This window comes from Amaranthus tricolor, chromosome 5 (genome assembly GCF_026212465.1).
Source record: "Amaranthus tricolor cultivar Red isolate AtriRed21 chromosome 5, ASM2621246v1, whole genome shotgun sequence".
NCBI lineage: Eukaryota > Viridiplantae > Streptophyta > Magnoliopsida > Caryophyllales > Amaranthaceae > Amaranthus > Amaranthus tricolor.
This window is the reverse complement of record NC_080051.1, coordinates 27,892,070-27,914,492: the sequence shown is the minus strand read 5'-3', so window position 1 is coordinate 27,914,492 and position 22,423 is coordinate 27,892,070. Positions and strand designations below refer to the sequence as shown.

General features: G+C 34.0%; 4 protein-coding genes across 12 annotated transcripts; 1 reads left to right on the top strand and 3 right to left on the bottom strand.

Moving 5' to 3' along the window:
• Positions 1-191: 191 nt before the first annotated feature.
• LOC130812692 (BTB/POZ domain-containing protein At1g03010-like) lies at positions 192-8,210 on the top strand. 3 transcript variants are annotated; one of them, XM_057678252.1, is made up of 4 exons: positions 192-437; positions 4,563-4,629; positions 5,285-6,481; positions 6,981-8,210. In XM_057678252.1, exons 1-4 carry the CDS (start codon positions 337-339, stop codon positions 7,521-7,523), a joined length of 1,908 nt encoding a protein of 635 aa, XP_057534235.1. In that variant the 5' UTR covers positions 192-336; the 3' UTR covers positions 7,524-8,210. The 3 variants fall into 3 exon arrangements, with proteins under 3 accessions (XP_057534235.1, XP_057534237.1, XP_057534236.1); XM_057678254.1 differs by lacking the exon at positions 192-437 and adding an exon at positions 3,006-4,432; XM_057678253.1 differs by lacking the exon at positions 192-437 and adding an exon at positions 3,006-4,465.
• A 346-nt stretch (positions 8,211-8,556) lies between these two features.
• On the bottom strand, positions 8,557-21,612 carry LOC130812690 (pentatricopeptide repeat-containing protein At1g09900-like). Of its 7 annotated transcripts, none has more exons than XM_057678244.1 (5): positions 18,576-21,612; positions 18,433-18,498; positions 16,485-16,561; positions 15,169-15,195; positions 8,557-8,978 (listed from the first exon to the last, which is right to left on the bottom strand). In XM_057678244.1, exon 1 carries the CDS (start codon positions 21,491-21,493, stop codon positions 18,851-18,853), a length of 2,643 nt encoding a protein of 880 aa, XP_057534227.1. In that variant the 5' UTR covers positions 21,494-21,612; the 3' UTR covers positions 8,557-8,978; positions 15,169-15,195; positions 16,485-16,561; positions 18,433-18,498; positions 18,576-18,850. The 7 variants fall into 7 exon arrangements, with proteins under 7 accessions (XP_057534227.1, XP_057534228.1, XP_057534231.1 ...); XM_057678248.1 differs by lacking the exon at positions 8,557-8,978 and adding an exon at positions 11,702-13,354; XM_057678250.1 differs by lacking the exon at positions 8,557-8,978 and having other exon boundaries at positions 13,378-15,195; positions 18,576-21,164; positions 21,452-21,612.
• LOC130813637 (uncharacterized) lies at positions 10,185-11,938 on the bottom strand. Its single transcript, XM_057679474.1, has 5 exons — positions 11,477-11,938; positions 11,344-11,393; positions 11,007-11,222; positions 10,668-10,928; positions 10,185-10,251 (listed from the first exon to the last, which is right to left on the bottom strand). Exons 1-5 carry the CDS (start codon positions 11,936-11,938, stop codon positions 10,185-10,187), a joined length of 1,056 nt encoding a protein of 351 aa, XP_057535457.1.
• On the bottom strand, positions 11,967-14,244 carry LOC130813636 (uncharacterized). The gene is made up of 6 exons (XM_057679473.1): positions 14,213-14,244; positions 14,013-14,091; positions 13,748-13,834; positions 13,295-13,354; positions 12,610-12,922; positions 11,967-12,514 (listed from the first exon to the last, which is right to left on the bottom strand). Exons 1-6 carry the CDS (start codon positions 14,242-14,244, stop codon positions 11,967-11,969), a joined length of 1,119 nt encoding a protein of 372 aa, XP_057535456.1.
• Positions 21,613-22,423: the final 811 nt, after the last annotated feature.

The window sequence follows — 22,423 nt, the reverse complement described above, 5'->3', positions numbered from 1 at the left end:
CCCTGATCAAAGCTAATTCTATGACTGAGATACATCGACTATGATGATGAGTCTATCATAACGTAAAGGTGGGTTAAATTAAGAGTTTAACATAACACACATAAATAAAGAAAGAAAAAAAAAAGGAAAAGTATGGTTTGCTTTAGAGTACTCCTATATGATTCTATTTGTTACCTTTACATCACTCCATTGATGACTTACACACACATGACACACACACACACTTACAATCTCAAGGATTAAGAGAGAGAAAAAAAGAGTAGAGAGAGAAAGCGCGGGATAATTAGGAACTGAATTAAGATGGGAATTAAGAATTAAGTAGTGGGGAGAATAAAGATGGGAGTTGTTACAATCTCTGATTTGAAGACTAATATGAATATGTCTGGGAAAAGAGCTTCCCGCCCTACTTCTACCACCAGGCTTCCTACTCATCAATGGTATTTCCATTTTCCTAATTTCTCTTGCAGCTCATGTCTATTCCTTCTTTTGTTTTTTTGAATTTGCTTTTTCATTTAATTTTCAAATTAATAAATTTGTTATTGAATTTGTATACAATCAAATTTAATAAAGATGAATAGTCCATCAAAATTATGAAATATATTAATATAATGTATTTCTCTCTAATTGGAATTAAATTTTTATTATTAACTATTTTGCAATTAGTTACAAGGCTTAATTAAAAAAGTGATGAATAAGGACTACGGAGTAAGGAGTCATGCACAAACCAAGTTACAAAATATATACGAAAAAATTTAGTTTTATTTAGTGATAGGCATAGGTTAGAGAATTTAATTTAGGATGAACAAAAAATTCTCAATTATTAAATTAATTTATAATTCTTAATATGAAATAAAACTTGTTTTATAACCTAAGATATAATAGATAAATGTTCTATGATGTAGTATTTTTAAATTATATATAAAATCTTTTTTATCTGCTATTATATTTTGTATTATTTTTATTTTTAAATAATAGTTTATTATTTCTTTTAATTTCATCGGTTTTAATTTTATTATTATTTCTTTATTTATTCTCAAATATTTACATTTCTTTAAAAAAAAAAGTTCCTTCTCTTCAATGAAGTACTAATTTAAATAGATTGAATAGCATCTATTTTTGCATGAATGCTCCACAACACAAAAGCAAAAGAAACATTAAACATCATCTTGTGTATGTTGCACGGAAGGAAAAAAGAGTTATCAATTCATTTCAATAATCATTATTTTAGATGAATAATCATAATCGTATTTTTTGAATAGTACTACAATGATAAAATGTTACGGAATTATTATTTATTGTCTAAGTTTACTTTGAATTAACAAATAATATACTTCTTCTTTTTTATATTACTTGCAACATTATACTACTGACACTACTTACCGTTCAAACTTACTTTATTTTATATATATTACAGTTATTGTGTAAAAAAAATAGATTCAAGTAGAATCTTGTTTGAATCGTGTAATCGCATATTTTTATAATATTAACTATTTATATTTTTACTTATGCATGATTCAATTTATAAATGATAAAAAACGCATTAAATTGTGCAATAAGTCAAATTTAACAACTTAACAAGTATAATAATACGGAGAAAATGCGGAACTTGGAAGGTTAGGAACATTTTAAAGCTAATTATTAAATATAGTACTATAAATTTTGTATGTACGAAATTCTTTTTTTTTTTTTAAATAATGTCTAATAAATTCTTTACTACACCATTATTTGTTTTTTAATTCTAATGTTTTGTAGAGATATGAGTGGATGGAAATAATAAATTTATAAACACTAATGAAATATGAAAAACGATTTCATTGTTAGTTTGAAAAAGCGTGGCAAAATATAATGAGAAATTATTATCCTAACCAAGGTAGGAGAAACGGGTGAGTTATGTAACTAAAATACATGGAAACATATATAAGAGAATATAAAGTTTTTTTTGGTAAATTATGATATAATGTAAGACTAAAACAATTGGAAAAATGTTATTTTATTAATTTTTTATAAAAAAAGAAAATGACTTTGTACATGGATAGGATTAAGAAAATAAATGAGAAATCACCGTTAAAAAAATATAACAAGATTGAAAAGGCCTAAAAACTAAATTTTAAAAAAGCATCAAATAAATATTAGGTGTGATTTTTTTGTTCGCATACAAAATAAGTCGGAAAAAAGGCCTAGATATAGGAACAACGAGAATCACATTTAAGTTCTCACTTAGAAAAAGTGATATATACACTAATTGAGACAATATCCGATCATAATAATTTAAATCTAACAAAGTGCCAAAGTTTTAAAAGACAGGTTTAATGATTAGGATTGAGGTTCTTTTGGAGAACTATTTACAATTACTCTGCTCTCTTCCTAATAAATTACAATGATGAAATTTTAAGATTTTATATAAATATTAAAAATGATGGAATAAATGAAATTATTTGAATGATACTAAAAGGGAATTGAAATATTTGAATAAAAATTAAAAATACTACAAAAATTTCTTAAAAAGTTTATACTTCTATAAGCTAAAAAAAAAAAGGACTAAAAAAAGTGTCCCAATCAAATTCAATACAGTTTTGCACTTTGTAGTTTGTAGCCTTGTAGGTATGGGGATTGGGGACTACTAAGAAATGGTAAATTTGGGAATAAAAGTCAAAAGAAAGGATGACCTTTTTTGTCATAAAGATTTTCCATTATTTTATTATACTTCTAAATAAATAAAATCAACGAAACTTTCAACAACATCCAACATTATTCACCAAACTTTTATTTTTTTAAATCAAGAAAATTATACTTTTATATCTACAAATTGCTTTTAATTAGTTATATCAAATTATTAATGACACTCATAAATATTCCAACTCTACTTTAAATATCAATAGTTAGATGTTAAGGAGTGTGTATCATATAATATACTTATATACATAACCATATTCTGATAAAGATGATTCCGCTTAATTCTTAATAGCAAAATATCATATACTATATATAAATAAGAAACGCACATAATTTAAAATTTAAATATGTAATTATAAACATATTAAATTTAATTTGAGCAAAGTGTTTGAATTATAACTCTCCGCATTTTTTAACTTTTTATTTTTTTTCTATTAAACTTTTTTTGATTCCAAGATAAGGCAAACCCCCTACCGTCAAAGAAGGGCATGAGAAAGGGGAAGGGAATTGATCTTCTGATGGTGAGAATAGAATCTCTATTACAAACATGGATGGAAAAGTAGTGGCGAATCTAGAACAAACTCAAATGATGTCGATAATATTAAAAAGTATGTTTAATAAGGGTTAAACCTAGGTCAATATTGTCACATGTCAAAACTTAACCAACACATAAAGTAGTATTTATAGGTATATAGTCGTATACATAAGTTGCATATTGTCAGTTAATAGCTTTAACTGGGCATAGATCTGCCCCTAAGAAAAAGCCGTCAACCACTAAAAGAACGCATAATTCTCGTGTTGTTCATAGTTCATACCTACATACCTACAAATTAATGTAGGCTAAAGGCAAATGACAGAATTATTACTCTAAGAATGTGATTGAACAACTAAGATGAACCTTGACCATAGCCCTTATGTTACTGAAAATGACTGCATCATAAGGACTGGGCCTAATCTGTCTATCTACCAACCTGCATCAGCTATCTAACACACATTCCATTATTAGATCCTTCATCAATAATATTTTTGTCTACATTAGTTGTTACCTGTTAGCCTCCTTTTCAAGTAGGAACCCATACAGTACGGATGGATTTCTATGCAGTTTTGTAAAGAAATTCGTTATCTTGTGTTAGAATATATTGCATATCTCAGGGCTTCAACCATCAACTTAAGCTTTTGGTTGAGTTGGTTCTTTGACATGGTATCAGAAGTCAACGTGACAAGAGGTCACAGGCCACCCCTCATTTAAAGTGGAATGAATATTTAGCGTCAGGTATGAGAAGGGTTTGTGCTGCATCTACACTTCTAGCCCAACGGGCTTTCATGTGAGAAGGCGTGTTAGAGTATATTAAAAATCCTGGGCCTCAACCACCAACTTAAGCTTTTGGCTGAGTTGGTTCCGTGACATCTTGTATTTGTCTACTTACTAAATCAGCTACATATCAAGATGAAACTTCAGCCTCATGTTAGCTAACCTTGTTTTTCAAGACCCCACACAAAATATTCTACCCATAAGTTAAGTTTTTTTCCCCTTTGAACTGTTTGTCTATGTCACATCACAGTCTGAAATCATAGTGTTCGATGTTTCATTTGGCCGACTACTTGCCCTCATCAGCATGTTCAACTATCAGCTATCAGCTATTTGCTAAACACCTCACTTTTTAGTGTTTAATGCTTCATGGGGCCGACTAGTTCAGAAAATCGATATATGGTTTTCTGTGTGGTTTTGAGAAATGCATCAGTAAACGAAAGCATAGAGGTTGGTAAACAGCTAAAATTTGTGAGAGAATATGTATGGATGCATTACATATTGTGCTTTAGATTAAACCTTACTACTAGATTGTTGACTGTTCTAGTCTGAAAACTTGTTATTGTTTTGCATATTTCAGGCCAATATCTGATGTATCTAGTGATCTAACCATTGATGTGGGTGCTTCTAGCTTTGCACTTCATAAAGTAAGTACTCTGTTAATTCCCTGTTTAGCTTTTGTTATCTGTTTTTGTAAACAATTTCATTTGATTTTGATGCAACAATGAATTGATAGAGTACATATGATATCCCGTTTTAACAACCACAAGCTTAAGCTGATAGTGTCTCACATAAGGTATTATAGAGCTCATTGGACAAAAAGTATAGATGCAATAGAAACTCTCTTCATACCTGGCGCTAAACATTCCACGTTAAGTGAAGGTTGGATGAGATTCGAACCCCTTACCCTTTTTGTTATGTTGGTTTTGATACCATGTCAAGGAACCAACTCAATTAAAAAATTTAAGCCGATGGTTGTTGTCGAACAGTAGGGAAGATAGCAAAATTGCCCGAGTAGTAATACTTGCTACATCTTCAAGAAACTAGGGTTTTCAAGGAAAGAAAGATCTAAACAATTACTTAAATGATATGCTAAATGAAGATCATGAAACATAGTAGAGTTGAATATTAGATATATTCCATGAACATAATTCGCTAGTTAAATCGTTTTTTGATTCACAGTTCGCTTAAAATGACCCTAAATACCACAAAATCGACCATAATTCGCTTTTTTTATTCGCAATTTGCAAGGAAATTAATGAATCATGAGACACTGATAACAAAACATGTAATTTGCTGCAGTTTCCTCTTGTGTCTCGAAGTGGAAGAATCCGAAGACATTTATTAGAGGCTAAGGATTCGAAAGTGTCAAGGATTAGTCTACCTTTGGTACCAGGTGGTTCCGAAGCATTTGAGCTAGCAGCCAAGTTTTGCTACGGGATCAATGTCGAGATCACTCTATCGAATGTAGCTATGCTTCGATGTGCTGCACATTTCCTCGAAATGACAGATGAGTATGCAGACAAAAGCCTTGAAACCAGAACCGAGGTATACCTGAAAGACATGGTTCTACCAAATATAGCAAACTCCATATCAGTACTACACAAATGTGAGACACTATTGCCTATGGCAGAGGATATAAATCTGGTTAACAGAATAATTACCGCCATTGTGAATAATGCGTGTAAGGAACAGCTTTCTTCGGGGTTATTGAAACTCGAACATAATTACCCCACGAAAGGATTGTCGAATTTGGAGCCCGAAACACCTGCAGATTGGTGGGGAAAATCACTATCAGTTTTGAATCTCGATTTCTTCCAAAGGGTTTTATCAGCAATGAAATTGAAGGGACTTAAACAAGATCTGATTAGCAAGATCTTGATAAATTATGCTCAAAATTCTCTACAAGGTATAGTTATAAGAGACCCACAACTTGTTAAAGGTAACTATTTGGATTTAGAACTTCAAAAGAAACAAAGGGTATTAGTTGAAACAATGGTGAGCTTGTTACCTACACAATCTAGGAAAAGTTCGGTTCCTATGGCGTTCCTTTCAAGCTTGCTCAAAGGCGCAATTGCGCACACGGCTTCTACTTCTTGTCGGACTGATTTAGAGCGAAGGATCGGATTGCAATTAGACCAAGCAATCTTGGAAGACATACTTATTCCTGCTAGTTCACATGGGAATAATCATAGCCCGATGTACGATACTGATTCGGTGTTGAGGATATTCTCGATTTTTTTGAATTTAGATGAGGATGACGATGATGATAATCATTTGCGCAATGATGATGATATGATGTATAATTTTGATAGCCCGGGTTCTCCTAAGCAAAGCTCAATTATAAAAGTATCCAAATTGTTAGACAATTATCTTGCCGAAGTTGCTTTGGATTCAAACTTAACACCTTCCAAGTTTATAGCTCTTGCCGAGTTGTTGCCTGATCATGCTCGCGTTGTCACTGATGGCCTATATAGAGCGGTGGATATCTTCCTCAAGGTAACTCGCCTTTCGTAATTTTTTCTACCCTTTCAGACTACTCGGAATATAGTGTTCTCTCTGTAATCAATTAGAACAACCCCCGCCCCCATACCCCTAAACTAGAGATTAGTCTCCAAAGTGAAAATTCTATCTTGTAGGGGCACTAAATACCCTTCTTTAGTTTGTTTCTTATTCGCACATTCGTTTTGAGAGCTGCAAATGCACGATAAGAAAAACATAGCACTTGGTGCACCTAACTACTTGCAGGGGTGAATCCAAGATTCTTGTATAGGGTGAGCCGAACAATCAGCTCTGCATCACTACATGTGTGCTAAACTAAATCAATTACTATTTTTCTATGTTGTATGTTACAAAATTCAATAATAATCTTGTGTTTGATCAAATGACTCGGGCCCTGGCCTAGGATGACCCGGGCCTAGATTCACTCCTGAATACAGGTGCATCCGTGTGCAAGATGATTTGACGTTAGTTAACTCTCACAAACATTCTTCTTCAGGTTCATCCAAACATCAAGGACTCGGAGAGATACCGGCTATGCAAAACCATCGATAGTCAGAAGCTTTCCCAAGAAGCATGCAGTCATGCAGCACAAAACGAAAGACTCCCAGTACAAATGGCAGTCCAAGTACTCTACTTCGAACAAATCAGGCTTAGAAATGCAATGAATGGAGGACACAACCAATTCTTCTTTGGCTCACTTAATGGGCATCAATTCCCGCAAAGATCAAGTAGCGGAGCAGGTAGTGGAGCCATATCGCCTAGGGACAACTACGCATCAGTAAGAAGAGAAAACCGCGAGCTCAAATTAGAAGTCGCTAGAATGAGAATGAGACTAACCGACTTAGAAAAAGATCATGTTTCGATGAAACAAGAGTTGGTAAGAACACATCCTGCTAATAAGTTGTTTAAGTCATTTACGAAGAAACTTAGCAAGCTTAACGCCCTTTTTCGGATAAATAGTGTCAAGCCTTTGATGTCGAAGGCCAATTCTGAATCGCGGTTCTTCTTTCAGAAGCGAAGATGCCATTCTGTAGGATGAAATTGTTACTTATAATGTGAATATTATTGCATGTGAGTGTATAGTATACTTGATTAGAGTGTTGATTTTAATCTAGATAGTTCAGGTTTACAATTTTCTTATGTGTTTTTTGTTCTGAATTTGGTTTTTCTTGTGTGGTTTTGCTGAAAGTACTCTTGTTTGAACAGCATTAGCCTCAGTTAAGAAGCCTTTGTAACCAGTTTCCGTATTACATACTTGTCAAAATTTGTTTTATGAACTATCAACAGTTTCATTATAAATAGATAAAAACAATTGCATGTTTTATACTGAGGTGTTAACTCGGGTCATTAGGTCAATTTCGGGTCACATGTTTTAGGTCGGTTCAAAATCGGATTTTGTGTCCATATTGATTTTTACATAATTTTAAATTCATTTTGAAATCGGGTCAAGTCGGGTTCGTTTACAAGGTCGGATAAATATCAGGTCATCGGGTATGTTTTGAACACCTCGTCATTCAGTCGGAAACAACCTTGTTAGTGTTATTAGTAACAAGGCCACAATGGTAAGGTTGCGTCTTGCGTTACATCCGACCCTTCAAATTCTGTCTTAGGTAGAAGCTACTTAATGACATTGAGATAATAAAATGTTTTTATGATTGATTTTTTGAAATAAAGGTTTACTGATTACCTTTAAGATTGTGGACAAAAAGTTAACCCTATACTTGAATTGGACAAGTGAAGAAAGCATGCTGGATACATAATCATAACTGATTGGTACACAAAAAATCAATCATATTGTTGTTACTTGATGCTTTTCTGGGTTAAAATTTACCATATTTTTTATATTTGCCTTTTTGAAGGGACAAAACAATATACCTAACATAAGCAATTGTCAATAAATCAAAATCATTTGGCTTTCCTTTTTAGATTGTTGTGCTTTTCTTTTCTCGGATATTTGATTTTTCGAAAAATATTTTCAAGTGATAGTTTTTTTTATGTTTATCATTTGATTTGTTAAGAGATGAGATGTCTGTTTAAAGAAAAGAAATTTTCTGAAAAACTAATCTTCTTTAAAAAAATTCCACCAAAATTGTAAACAAAAATTTTTTTCTCCAATCTTATTCTCAACATCTTCATTTTTCCCCAAGTACAATAGTTTTTATAAAAAAATACAAATATATGAAAATTAATTATTAATTACATTTAGCACACGAAAAATATTTCCATTTAAAAAAAAAAACTTTACTTGGCCTTGACATTACACGTTCCTCATCATTCGTTTCGGGTTTTCATTTCTGTTTTGCCGCTCCATTCACGACACAGACAACCACAAGACGATGACCCATCTTTCTCGGTTGTTACCTGCCAATGCCATTTGCTTTCTCGTTCTTCCTGTCATGGCTTCTTCGCGTATTACTTTCTCAAGAAGACACTAACACCAGGCATGCTCTACCATATCGACAAGCTGATCCTTCAACCAGCAAATATTCACCTACTGAATTTGCAAAACAACCAAAAACATCAAAATACAACTCATGAATACTTACTTTCATAGCTAAATACAACAATAACAATACCAGATCCTTAATTCCAAACGATGTAAAAAATAATAGAAAATTTGTTAATTCCTATATGTAAGAAAAATGTGCAATCACTTATTTAAAAACTTTTATTCTTTTCTTATTATCTTATAATTGCATTACAAAAGTACACTTTTATAGTTATCTTGATGCTAAATATAATGTCTTAAAATTTCTCTTATCCTATAAACTTTAAATGGTATATATACATATACTATAGTTATTATACTAATAATAGTTTAAGTTTGCCTATTTTCAACACTCCTCCTTAAACTTGAAACAATCTCAATTATGATTGCTATAACTTGCGATTCCAAGCATAGACTTGAAATTTTCGAATAACTCAACTTTTAGGGGTTTTGTAAATATATCTGTCACTTGTTCTTCAGATTTACAAAACTGAAGTTCAATTTCGTTCTTCTTTACAATATCTCTTATGTAGTGGTAACGAATATCAATGTGCTTACTCCGTCCATGAAAAACTGGATTTTTTGCTAGTGCCATAGCTGACTTGTTATCGTACATTATAATAGTTGGTAAGTTTTGATGATGATACTTGACAAGATGCTTGTGCAGCTGCAATGTATTCAGCTTCTACAGCTGAAAGGGCTACAACAGGTTGTTTCTTAGATGACCATGAATGATATAATTCCATTTCCTAAATAGAAAACATATCCAGAGGTACTTTTGCATGTCTCGACGTCACCTACCCAATCACTATCGATATATCCTACCAAATCATATTTCTTCGCAAGAGAATACAATATTCCACGATTTCGAATACCATTCACATAACGAAGAATCTTCTTTGCTGCTTGCAAATGTGATTGATCAGGCTTTTCCATGTAGCGACTAATCAATCCAACTCCATAAACAATATCAGGTCTTGTAGAAGTCAAATATCTTAGACTACCCACAATACTTTTGAAAAACGTTGGATTCACTAGTTTTCCACTGCCTTCCTTTTTCATCTCTACCTTTTCTGCTACTAGAGTCTTTATAGGAGCTGCTGTATCCATTTTAAATTTTTTCAAAATATCAGTCGCATTTTTTTGTTGCAACACAAATATACCTTCTTTGTCTTGGTGTACTTCAATACCAAGAAAGTATGACATTAAACCCTAATATGTCATCTCAAAGTTTTGTTTCATTGCTTCCTTTAATTCTATAAACATTTTCTCACTGTTCCTAGTGAATATTAAATCATCAACATATAAACACAAGATCAAAATGTCACCATTGTCTTTCAACTTCACATACAATGTATGCTCATGTGGGGATTTATAAAACCATCTTCTAATAAATATGTATCAATGCGAGAATACCATGCACGGGGAGCTTGTTTTAGCCTATACAATGCTTTTTTGAGACGAAATAAACATTATTCTCGCTTCCTTTCTTAATAAAACCAAGTGGTTGTTAATATATACTTCCTCTTTAAGTATACCATTTAAAAATGTTGATTTAACATCCATTTGATGAATATTCCACTTGTTTTGTGCAGCAATAGACAAAATCATTCTAATTGTTTCCATTCTTGAAACAGGTGCAAAAACTTAAAGTAATCAATCCCGAGTTTTTGCTTGTAGCCTTTGACCACTAACCTTGCTTTATAGCGATCTACCTCACCGTCAGGTTTATACTTTGTCTTATAAACCCATTTCACACCAATATCCTTTTTTCTAGGTGGTAAACTAGTTAGTTCCCAAGTATTATTTTTCTCAATGGAATGAATCACCTCTTTCCTTATTTGGACCCACTTCTCATTTATTATTGCAACATCAAATGAAACGGGATCACAATCGGCAAATAAGCAAAAATTTGCTATATCATCATTTGCATCATTATCACTTTCATCATCATCCCTAGTAATCACAAAATCGCGCAAATGAGTTGGTAATACTCGATTTCTCTGAGGTCGCCCATTTAATCTTTTCTACTACCATTCTTGATGTAGTGATAATGATGCCGACGACAATGGCTCTGTGGTAACACGTTCAAGAGTATCATTAAAATTTGTTTCATTCACACTGACATTAGTATTTGTATCAGTCGCGTTGTCCCATTGCCATTCTTCATCTTCAACGAAGTGGACATCCCTGCTTATTATTACTTTTTTTCTATCCGGATTATATGACTTGTAACCTTTTGTAACATCACTGTATCCAATGAAGATACATTTTTTACTTTTATCATCTAATTTTTTCCTCTTCTCATCAGGTATATGAGCAAATGCAATGCACCCAAATACTCAAAAATGAGAGACATCTGGTTTGTTACCTGTCCAAGCTTCTTTTGGTGTCCTTCCACGAACGCTCTTTGTTGGACACCTACTTAATAAATAAACAAAACAAGCAACGGCCTCAGCTCAATATGGCTTTGGTAAATGTTTGGCCTTTAACATGCTTCTCACCATCTCAAATATTGTTCGATTTTTCCTTTCTGCTATACCATTTTGCTGTGGAGTATAGCTTGCAGTTAACTCACGCCTAATTCCTTCTTGCTTGCAATAGTCATTGAATTCATTAGACGTGAATTCTCCTCCTCTATCTAATCTTAATGTTTTTAAATAAGATCCACATTGCTTTTCAATAAGAGCTTTGAATTCTTTGAACTTGTTGAATGCTTCTAATTTTTCTCTAAGAAAATATATCCATATTTTGCTTGTATAATCATCCACGAAAAGTAAAAAATACCTTTTGTGACCAATAGATTCTACCTCAACCGGTCCACATATATCAGTGTGAACTAACTCTAATGACTGTTTTGCACGCCTTGAATTTCTAATCAGAAATGAATCTCTCTGATGTTTTCCTAGTATACAACTTTCACAAGGATTACTAGGAGCTTTTATATTTGGTAACCCTATCACCATTTGTTTTTGGGTTAATAATTTTAAACCTTTAAAATTTAAATGACCGAATTAAATGAAGATGCCATATCCAGTTGCTATCCTTAATCATAGCTTGCAAGTTCATCAAATATTTAGTATGAATAGACAAAGGAAACATGCGATTCTTTGTCATTTTCACCCTTGCAATAGTCTTATCATTTTTGCCTTTGATCTGGCAAGCTCCATCTTCCAATACAATCTTGTGTCCTTTCTCAGACAGTTGACCCAAACTTAACAAGTTCCAATGTAAATCAGGAACATAAAATACATCAACAATGGTAACATTAGTACCATCCTTAGAATGAATACTAATATCACCTTTACCTTTCACAGGGACCTTTGTTTTATTCCCAAAATTAACTTCTCCTTGAACTAATTCATCTAAGAAGCTAAAGATATCTTTTTGACCTGTCCTATGGTTACTACTAGCAGTGTCAAGATACCAAATATTGTTTGCTTCAGTCTCCGCTCCTTGCTTGAATGCAAGAACTAATGGTTGCTCTGCTTCAGCAACATTAGCTTGCTCATCTTGATGACATTGCGACTTGGATCGACGTTCTGATGCAAAATGTCCAAATCGTTCGCATTTTAGCGTTGTACTTTGGACTTATCCCGATTATTAAATGTCTTTCCACGAATTCCTAAAGAACTACCTTCTCCGTTTTTTTCTTTATTAGAGGAAAAATAAGTTCCTCCTCTTCCTTGACCGCGACCTCGACCATGACCACGACCGCGACTATTGTTATATCCACCTCTAGTAACATGTGCTCTACTTTGTAGAGCATGCTCAGAATTAGAACTAATATTATTGTTGCTATATTTCATTCGTTGTTCGTGTGATGACAATGAATCCATTAATCTTTCTAAGGACATTTGAGATATGTCATTCCCTTCTTCAATAGCTGGAACAACATCATCAAACTTAGAATTTGTTGATCGTGTAATTTTTTCAACTACACGTTGGTCCTTAATATTTTCACCATTAGCTCATAACTGATCACAATATATTGGACCAGATCAAAATAGGTTCCAATTGTTTTATCTTCATTCATATTTAAATTTTCAAATTGGCCACGTAACGTTTGCAAATGTACTTGTTTAACTCAGTCATCTCCTTTGTAGGAGCAGCATGTGCAGTTTCCGCTAAAGAAATTTTTTGAAATATATTTTTTGTTTCAATAGAATAAAATATAAAGCACAATGTCTTTTGATCTTTTTTCTTTTTTCAAGTAATGAATCTTTCTCCTCTTTTGTCAAAGCCTCAAATGTTGTAGAGTCCTTGACATCTTTAAATTCATGTTCAACAATATCCCATTAATCTTGGGCACGAAAGAATACTCTCATATGAACTGCCCAGTCATCGTAAAATTCTGCATTTGATAATTTTGGAAGGGGCACCTGAAATGTGTTACTTGACGACGTCATTATTAAAATTCAGATATATTATTTTATAATTCTGGCTCTAATACCATATAGAAAATAATAGGAAATTTGTTAATTCCTATATGTAAGAAATATAATATACACAAAGTAAGAGGAGAAAGAATATTAAAAGTATTATATAAAAATGTACAATCACTTATTTAAAACCTTTTATTCTTTTCTGATTATCTTATAATTGCATTACAAAAATACACTTTTATAGTTATCTTGAGGCTAAATATAATATCCTGGAATTTCTCTTATCCTATAAATTTTAAATGGTAAATATACATTTACTATATTTATTATACTAATAATAGTTTAAGTTTGCCTATTTTCAACAAAAGATTGGGGTCGGCTACTAAGTACTTTCACAGCTAAATAACCCGAAAATACTTCTAAACAATGCAAAATCAAATATAGGGCAAATGCAGGGATACCAGAAATAGACTCCAGCTGCGCGTGAAGCTATGAGTGACGTTCTTCTGGCTTATCTTTCTAAGGGCACGTAAATATGTAAAATCAATTGCGGGGTTGAAAAAACCACCGATGAATAACCACATCAGGCAGGTTATCAACCGAAGTTGACACACATTACCCCTCACACATGCAAAGAACACTAGTTGCACCATACATCCATAACCAACATAAACAAAATCTGTCTGCGTTCACCATGTTGAATCCCCTCACAGCACATAGGGAAGAACCAACTTCTAATATCCCAAGACATGTTACTCGTCGTTAAATCTATTAACGGCACGTTGATAGGTGGTATTAAACGGTGGTAAAGGGAATGAAAATTAGAGTATTTTTGATCAAAAAATCTATTGATACCTTGATACCCATGCTTGTCCAACTTCAATCATCTCATTTTTCTTTATAAATTTCATTCCAATGCATCACCATTGAGAGAGGTGGTATTAGGTGGTAATGAAAATTTATGAACAAAAAAACTTTTTTGTGATCAAAGTTTCATTATAATGGGAATGACATGAAACTTTTGATAAAACTTTACACTATAAATCATTCTCATTACCACCATTTAGTACCATTAATCGAACGCGCCGTAAATGAACTAATCCACGTCAACAACAAAAGTTCAATTATTAATAATTGATGGTAAAATATTTTAAATTTAAATGAATACTATTGAATTGTAAGAACAATGAACATTAACCGAAAGTAAATTAGTACCGAGAACTTAGACTAAGTCGATTAAACAAATACGTATATACCAACCAAAGGGGACTGTAACACCCATGAATTTTCGACCCCTTAACGAAACCAAAACCGTAAAGGACGGGAGAAAATTCGGGTGTTACTTAAAAGAAAAGGAAAAGAATTTAGTTAAACGTTAAACATTAACTTTAAAAGGGTGAGTGAAAATTTCGGCAGCATCTCATCTAAAAATCGCACATGTGGTAGAGCAATCAGCACAATAAAACATTAAACTAATCTACGGCATCATTGCCTTTAAAATCTCACACCACGGCGAAATGATTCGTCGCTGGCTTCTTAAATCAACATGCCAAACATGTTACGTGGTTCTAGTGTCGACGTTTGCGTTTAAAAAGACTTAACTCCTTAAAACTATATAGAGTTATAAACTACGCAGCGGAAATACAAATATACAAGGGAAGACACCAAGCCTCATAACAAAACACATACAGCCAAAGTTTACAAAAAGATAACAAGAGCTACAAAATCGAAAGATAGCGGTATGACACAGGTTATGCTTCGCCCTCATCACTCTCTCTCAATGCAATGCAATGCAAAAGAAGCTCCAATACCTGTTACACCTGCCTATGATCCTCCTGCTGCTCGACATTAGACCAAAGGCCAATGTGTCATAGCAGGACAATCATAGAAAGTCATCAACAATCAAACATAAAAACAAACACGTACACGTCAGTAACTAACATCAAATATAATAAGGCCAACTACAAGATAACATTATATTATAAAACAACATAAGATGATTTCATAAGACGCAAGCACAGATAGTAACCGTTTATCGGCCACTTATACTTCTCAATTTCATTACGTACTTTCCAACCCGAACCATGTGTTCTTGGGTAGAATGCAGGTCTTCACGCTCCTCTTTTCAAACATAAACTCTTGCAAAACACGTATAGTATCAACTCGACCAAGGCATTAACAGAACACCTAACACATGATCTTATAGAGCTTATCTATCTTAAGGTAAGTGTGATCATAGTCTGTAATACCCTTGAGGTAACTTAACTTAGGCACACTTCTCACTAGCATGAACTAGATATTCAATCAATGAGTAAACGTTCTATCAATGTGTAAGCTTTCTACCAAAGAATGAACCTTCTATCATTAAATTAGTTTCAATCAATGAATAAACTTTCTATCACTGAATAACTTTCTATCAGTGGATCTTTTTTCTACTTCCTGGCATAGTGACACGACCAAGGGCGTTATCGGCCACCCGGCGCCCATGGCAAAGTATGAGCTCATGCCCCCTCCAGCTGACCCTCTCGGGTCCTTCCTTCGGGAAAAACTAACACACTGGGGTACTAAACCAGTGAAGAGGCACCATATTGGGGTTTGCAAGGCCCGCATGGAAACACCTCGGTCAAGGGGTGGTATCGGCCACCCGGCGCCCAGTGACCCAAGCATGCTCATACCCCCCTTACGGTGGTCCCGTCGAACCACACCTAGGGGACTACTAAATCAACCGGACATAATCCAGTTGAGTCACGCCAGCTAATCATAATCTAATACTTTACCAGATGGGAATAACTTCCACTTTCAACTATTAATGAGCGCCCTGGGATAGCAGCACGCCAAAACCCACTGAGCCACTCAACAAAATATGAAATTCACCTGTAAAGGAGTCATTCTAACTCCAAGTAAAGCATAATCCAATTCTTAGATAAATAAGGGTGTGGTCCCCGCCTCCTACTAACACTCTCATTCTCTATAGCTATTCTAAGCGCAAGGATTTCATAACCGATAGCTCTTCATATAAAGTGTACTCACTAGTATCTCATAGTTTTAATGCAACGTATATTATCACAATAAACAATAATGTCTTAAAGCAAATTGCATATAAGGGTTAGATACTGCGTATATGTACCTGTAAGCGTCACTGCACGATCAAAAGTCACAAAATCACCCAACTAAGGCTCTACTTTCCTCTTACGAAATGGGCACCTATATAAAATATGAGTAGAATTAATAAGTTCTCTTAACTACTTTGCCATACCAAACTAAATACTAAAGTAACCGCTATTATTCAATACAAGTTAAAATCATTAACTCAACACAACATAAGTCTTTCCCTCAATTTAAAGTAGAAGTATGTGTGAATCGTTTCTTTACATTAGCTAATTTTGAGCATATCGGCTCGTGTTACCTAAAAATAACTAATCACAACTAAATCTTACAATTTTAATATAACATTAATATAACGATAAGACAAATCTTAGAGTTATCGTATCGGGATATCATTTGTTACATTCTCCAAAGCTATTAAGAACTATAGTCAAACCAACACGACAAATAACTTTAGCAACCATCGACGATAAGTTGACATTATGCTCTTGGCTTACTAATATCATGTATCTATAACTTCAATAACAACCTAATAAGGGTATTTGTAATTCACAACAATCAAACCACAACAATTAGTAACTATTATTCCCAATTTAATCAATCAAAATCACTTTAATAGTCAACTAACATCATCACCATTACTAATTATTCACAACAATAACCAATCGACCAAATCTTAAAACAACTTTTAAAGTTATTTAATCAATCATCACCAAAATATAGTATAAAACACACATCATTAGTAATTTCATCTCTAAATCCAAGCCCTAATCGTTTCGTGTTCAAAGATAACATATTTAATTACTACCCATACTAAGATTCAAAGAAACTAATACAAAATCAACACACAACCCATAATTTCAAATCACACTTCAAACCCTAAGTCATAAACATGTTTAATTCATCAATCAAATTCTTACCCACAAAAAGATTCAATGAAATTAACACAAAACCAACATCAAACTCTATACACTTAATAAAACTCCCATTAAAACTAGAAAATTAATTAGAGAATAAAAGAGATGGCTTACTAAGATGAAACAAGAGAAGGGTGAAGAAGGGAGGAGTTGGTATGGTGGTTTTGGGCTGCTGCTGCCGGGAAAACCACCACGAAGGTGGCTGCCGCTGCTTGGAGACTCACGCTGCTGCAGGGGGGAGGAAGAGAACAAAGCAGCCACTGCTGCTGGGTGCCCGCTGCTAGGTGCCGTGAGGGAGGAAGGCGGGGCTGCTGCTACGGTGGCTGCTCACCGATGGAGGAAGAATATGTGGCTGGTGGTGGTGGTGGTGGTGTGCCGCAATGGAGGGATGAAAGAAGGGAAGAGGAGAGGGGAGGGAAAGGGGAGGCGTGCTTTGAGTGAGGGAAGGAGTACTCACAACCCTAACCCATCCTTTTATATTATTTATATACGTATTTATTTATTTATTTACCTAGGTTCATCTTCTTGCGAAGCCCAACTAAGAAACTCACCTTCGTGTGCTCATACATTTTAATAAAATAATTATTTTGATTCGAACCTCTTTACTTAGAAATCGTAATTGTATTTTTAATATAAATATATGTTAATATTTAAATTCGTATATGAAAGGAATTTATTAAAACTACTTCAAAATTAATTTAATATAATTATAAAATACCCAAAAGTTATTAAAATACAGAAAATCTCGGGGTGTTACAGGGACAGTGAGTTAGACTAAAGCAAAATATGGAGGAAAATTATGTTTCACATTTCAGACGGACTAGTCAGTATATGTCTGTTAGCCAAGAAGGGAAGAAAAAGGAAGAATGACAAAACATGTACGCTAACTCGCTAAGTGAGCTAAAGAAAAGAATCATCACTTGTATAGCACGGCTTACCAAAAAAAAAGTCCAGACGGAAAACGAAAAATAATAAAATAACCATCATTATATAAACAAAAGACAATATGGTAAACATTCGCTTTGGAAGAAAACAATAGTGTAAACAGCATACCATGGCACTTCCACTCCCAAATGCGGTCGCATTCCTTAGAGTACATGAATCTTTCCCCATAAAGGCCTTTCATGTAAAAAAAAGCAATAGTTACTACACCATAGAGGATAGACCTTAAAGATAGATCAAATTAGAAGAGTTACCTAGCCCATTATTAAATTCTGTTGCAGCATCACGCATTGCAAGTCCGAGAATTTCCATATATGATGCCATGATGATGTTCCAACTTCTGGTATCTCCGGTACTACCGGTCGTTCTGTCTATGATATTTCGCAAGTTTTAGCGGCCTTTAGGCATTAAGGCTGCTAAGATGTTTACTTTCAAGGTCCAACCAGTGATGAAGTTCTCACCGGATACACTTGGCCCATCTCATAGTTGAGTGATGATTCATTGAAACTCAAAAAGGAAAGGAATAACCCTAACCAGCAACAGAAGAAACGCAAAATCCATCATCAAGTAAAGCTACAGGATGCTGATGATGTTCAAGGGAAAACATATTTCGACGTAGGTAGTCATAGTTGATATACATGAGAAAGTCAAGAAACAGACTCTTTTCTGATAAACCTCCGGAAGCTTCTGTATTTTCTTGCAAATTACTATACGCCTTATCAATTAACTTATATGTAACATCATTAAATTCAAATCCAATGTCATGAAGCATCTCGACCCACATCAAGGTTTTTTCTGGTACCCCATGCTTGTAAAAGTGGGAAAGCAGCAAATTTACAGTAACGACATTAGGCAAAAAAGCTACCTTGAGCAACTTTGCGGCCAGCATCATGGCCCGATCCAGCATATCACCACATATTCCATTCATCATAATGTTGTATGTGACTGAATTGGGGATAATACCGGCTGATACTAGCTCATCTAACATTGTCATTGCTTGACTTGTCCTCCGACTAGAGCAAAGTCCATGCATACGAATGTTATAGGTGGTAATGTCGGGCATCCAACCACCAAATTGCATCCTTTCCACAAGGTCATTAGCATTAACCATGTCATATGCCTTACAATACCCATTAATTAGTGTGTTGTATGTGATTATATCAGGACTTAAACCCGTCCGATGCATCTCCACAAAAGCAGCTATGGCCGATTTCATTTTCCCCTGCTTACAAAACCCATTGATAATGATATTGAAAGTGCACGTATCTGGAACCAAACCCATTTGCCTCATGTCTTGTTCCAATTTCAATGCTTCACTCATCATGCCACAGCGACATAAGCCAAAAATCAAAGAATTGTATGCAAAATTGTTAGGCATATGTCCTCTCGTTTTCATTTCTGAAAAAACAGCTAAGGCCTCCGCCACAAGGCCGGATTTAACGAGACCGTGAATATAGGTCGAGAAGGCAACAACGTCGGGAGATAAACCCATCTGGTTCATTTCTATCCATAATGTTTGAGCCCCCGACAAATCTCCATTCTGAAAATAACCATCTATAAGCACTGTAAATGATACTTTATCTACAGGAAATTTTTTTTCTATCATATAATTCATAAGATCCTTGGCATCTTGCAGCCTACCTTTCTTCGACAAACTCATAAGCAAAGAGCTACATGTGGATGAAGTTGGAGAAAAACCAAAGTTAATCATAATCTTATACGCTTTAAACGCTTCGTCTATTAAACCCACTTTAGCATAGGCAGAAATTATGGAATTAAACGCAACAACACTAACAGGGCGCCCCTTCTCAAGCAAATCATCTAACAACTTCATTGCATCGTCTAATTGATCAGTCAAACATAATCCCGAGACTGAAAAATCAAATAACAAAGAATCAAGAATCAATTTTGAAAACAAAAAGTCCTTTAAGACACGTTTTGCATCCTCTTCCCTTCCATACTTGTAGTGCCCTGCGACTAATATGTTAAATGTTATAACATCAGGCGTTATATCTCTGTTCCTCATTTCTTCAAACAAACTATTTGCTTGAACCATGTCTCTTGCTTTTGCATATCCATCAATTAGGGTGTTATACAAAACGATACTAGGACTAAGTCCCCATTCACTCATTTCATTGAATAGTTTTCTCGCTGCAGCTACATTACCCTCCTTGCATAACGAATTCATGATAGTATTCACGGTAACACAACTCGGTATATAGCCACTTTCAATCATCGAATGCATCCAAATTAACCCCTCATCAGTTCTCCCCTTAGAACAACACACGCTAATCAAAATATTATACGCAATTACATCTGGTTGGCAATTAAATTTCGGCATAACATGAAGCAAACTCTCTCCAATAACAAGACAACCATTTCTACAAAAACCAAGAATCATAATATTAAACGTATAATTCGAAGGATAAGGCCCTTTGTGAATCATATCCCTAAACAATTTCCACACACTACCATAATCCCCAACCCTAAACAACGACTTCATTAAAATACTAACAGCGGACAAACTAGGAATAACACCAATATCTCTCATTCGTTTGACCATATCTAATGCAATATAAACGAACCCAGCATTCAAAAAACCCCTCATAAGCGAATCGAGTACCGAAAAATCGGACTCATAATGGGAATGTTGATTCCACATAAGGTCAAAAACCTCCATACTTCTGCAAGAACCAATTTTTAAAATAACCCATGAAATTAAATCCTGGGCAAGCAACCTAAGATTATCAGCTGCAAGTAGATGTGCAGCAAGACAACAATGCTTAATAGTATCATGAGAATAATCCTGAAATGCCAGCTTAAAAAATGCAGCGGCAGTTTCCCTATTATCAAACAATTTCATAATCTTAGCAAGAAGAAAAGGGCAAAATTTACTAGAAAACCCCATTAAAAGATGAAATTCATTATGCTTAATCATTCTTGATAAGCCAACGACAATTCTTCGCCGCTCATTTGAGTTAATAACATTGGAATTAGTACATGGGAAAGGTATAAATTGGCAAAGAAAATGGTGGGTATTAATGAATGAAGAATAAGAATGATTCAAAGGAGAAAAATAAGCATACGGGTACAGTTGAGAAGTGATTATGCGAGGAAAAAGACAACTCACCCAGGTGAAATTGCAGTGTCGGCTGCTGAAGATCATAGACATTCGGATGATTCCTGACTATGCTTGAGATGGTGGTCGTGGGTGTTTCCAAGGTTTTTGGTGCTTCAGGGTTTTGATATTGAAACCAGTCACTAGAAGTGAAACAACGGGAAATCCAAACATAAAACTTAAAACTGACACCAAACCCGATTCTGATTAAGTCATATAACTAGTTAGCTCTTGTTTAATCCATAGATTGTTTTTTTTATGAGATTGATCCATATATTGTTAAATTGATTTTAGAACTAGATAAGTAAGTTACTTTATCGATAAAGAGTTAATTTGGTAAAATTAAAAATTGGAAAATTTCACGTGGTAATCATAAGGTTTTTGGATTTTTCACGTGGTAATTAAAACTTTTTAAAAAATCATGTGGTAACCCCAAGGTTTACGTAATTGTTCTACTGTGACATTTTTCTACATAAAAGTAAATATTAATTTCAATGCCTTAAGGTTGTTGTACGCCTATTTATGCGACTCACCATTTTAAATGTCATCAATTTTAACCTTTTTTCCCAAAACATAAACCCCAACTTTATAATCTTTCATCCAAATTATATTTTTTTTTCCCAAATACAAAGATGGTAGAGTTAAGATTTATATTTTTTGGGAAAAGGTTGAACTGATGTTATTTGAAATGGTGAGTCGCATAAATAAGCGTACAACAGCCTTAAAACTTCAAAATTAACATTTGCTAACGTTTTATGTGCAAAAAGGTCACAGTGAAACAATTTGATAAACCTAAGGTTACCGTAAGAATTTTTAAAAAGTTTTAATTACCACATGGAAAACCCAAAATTTCAGGATTACCAAGTGAAATTTCCCCTTATAAATTTCTATTGGTCGTTTATTGACTATAAAAATGAGTCAACAAGTTTATTCAAATACATTTTTTAGCGTTTAATATACCAAGAAGTTAAAAGTGAAATTTCA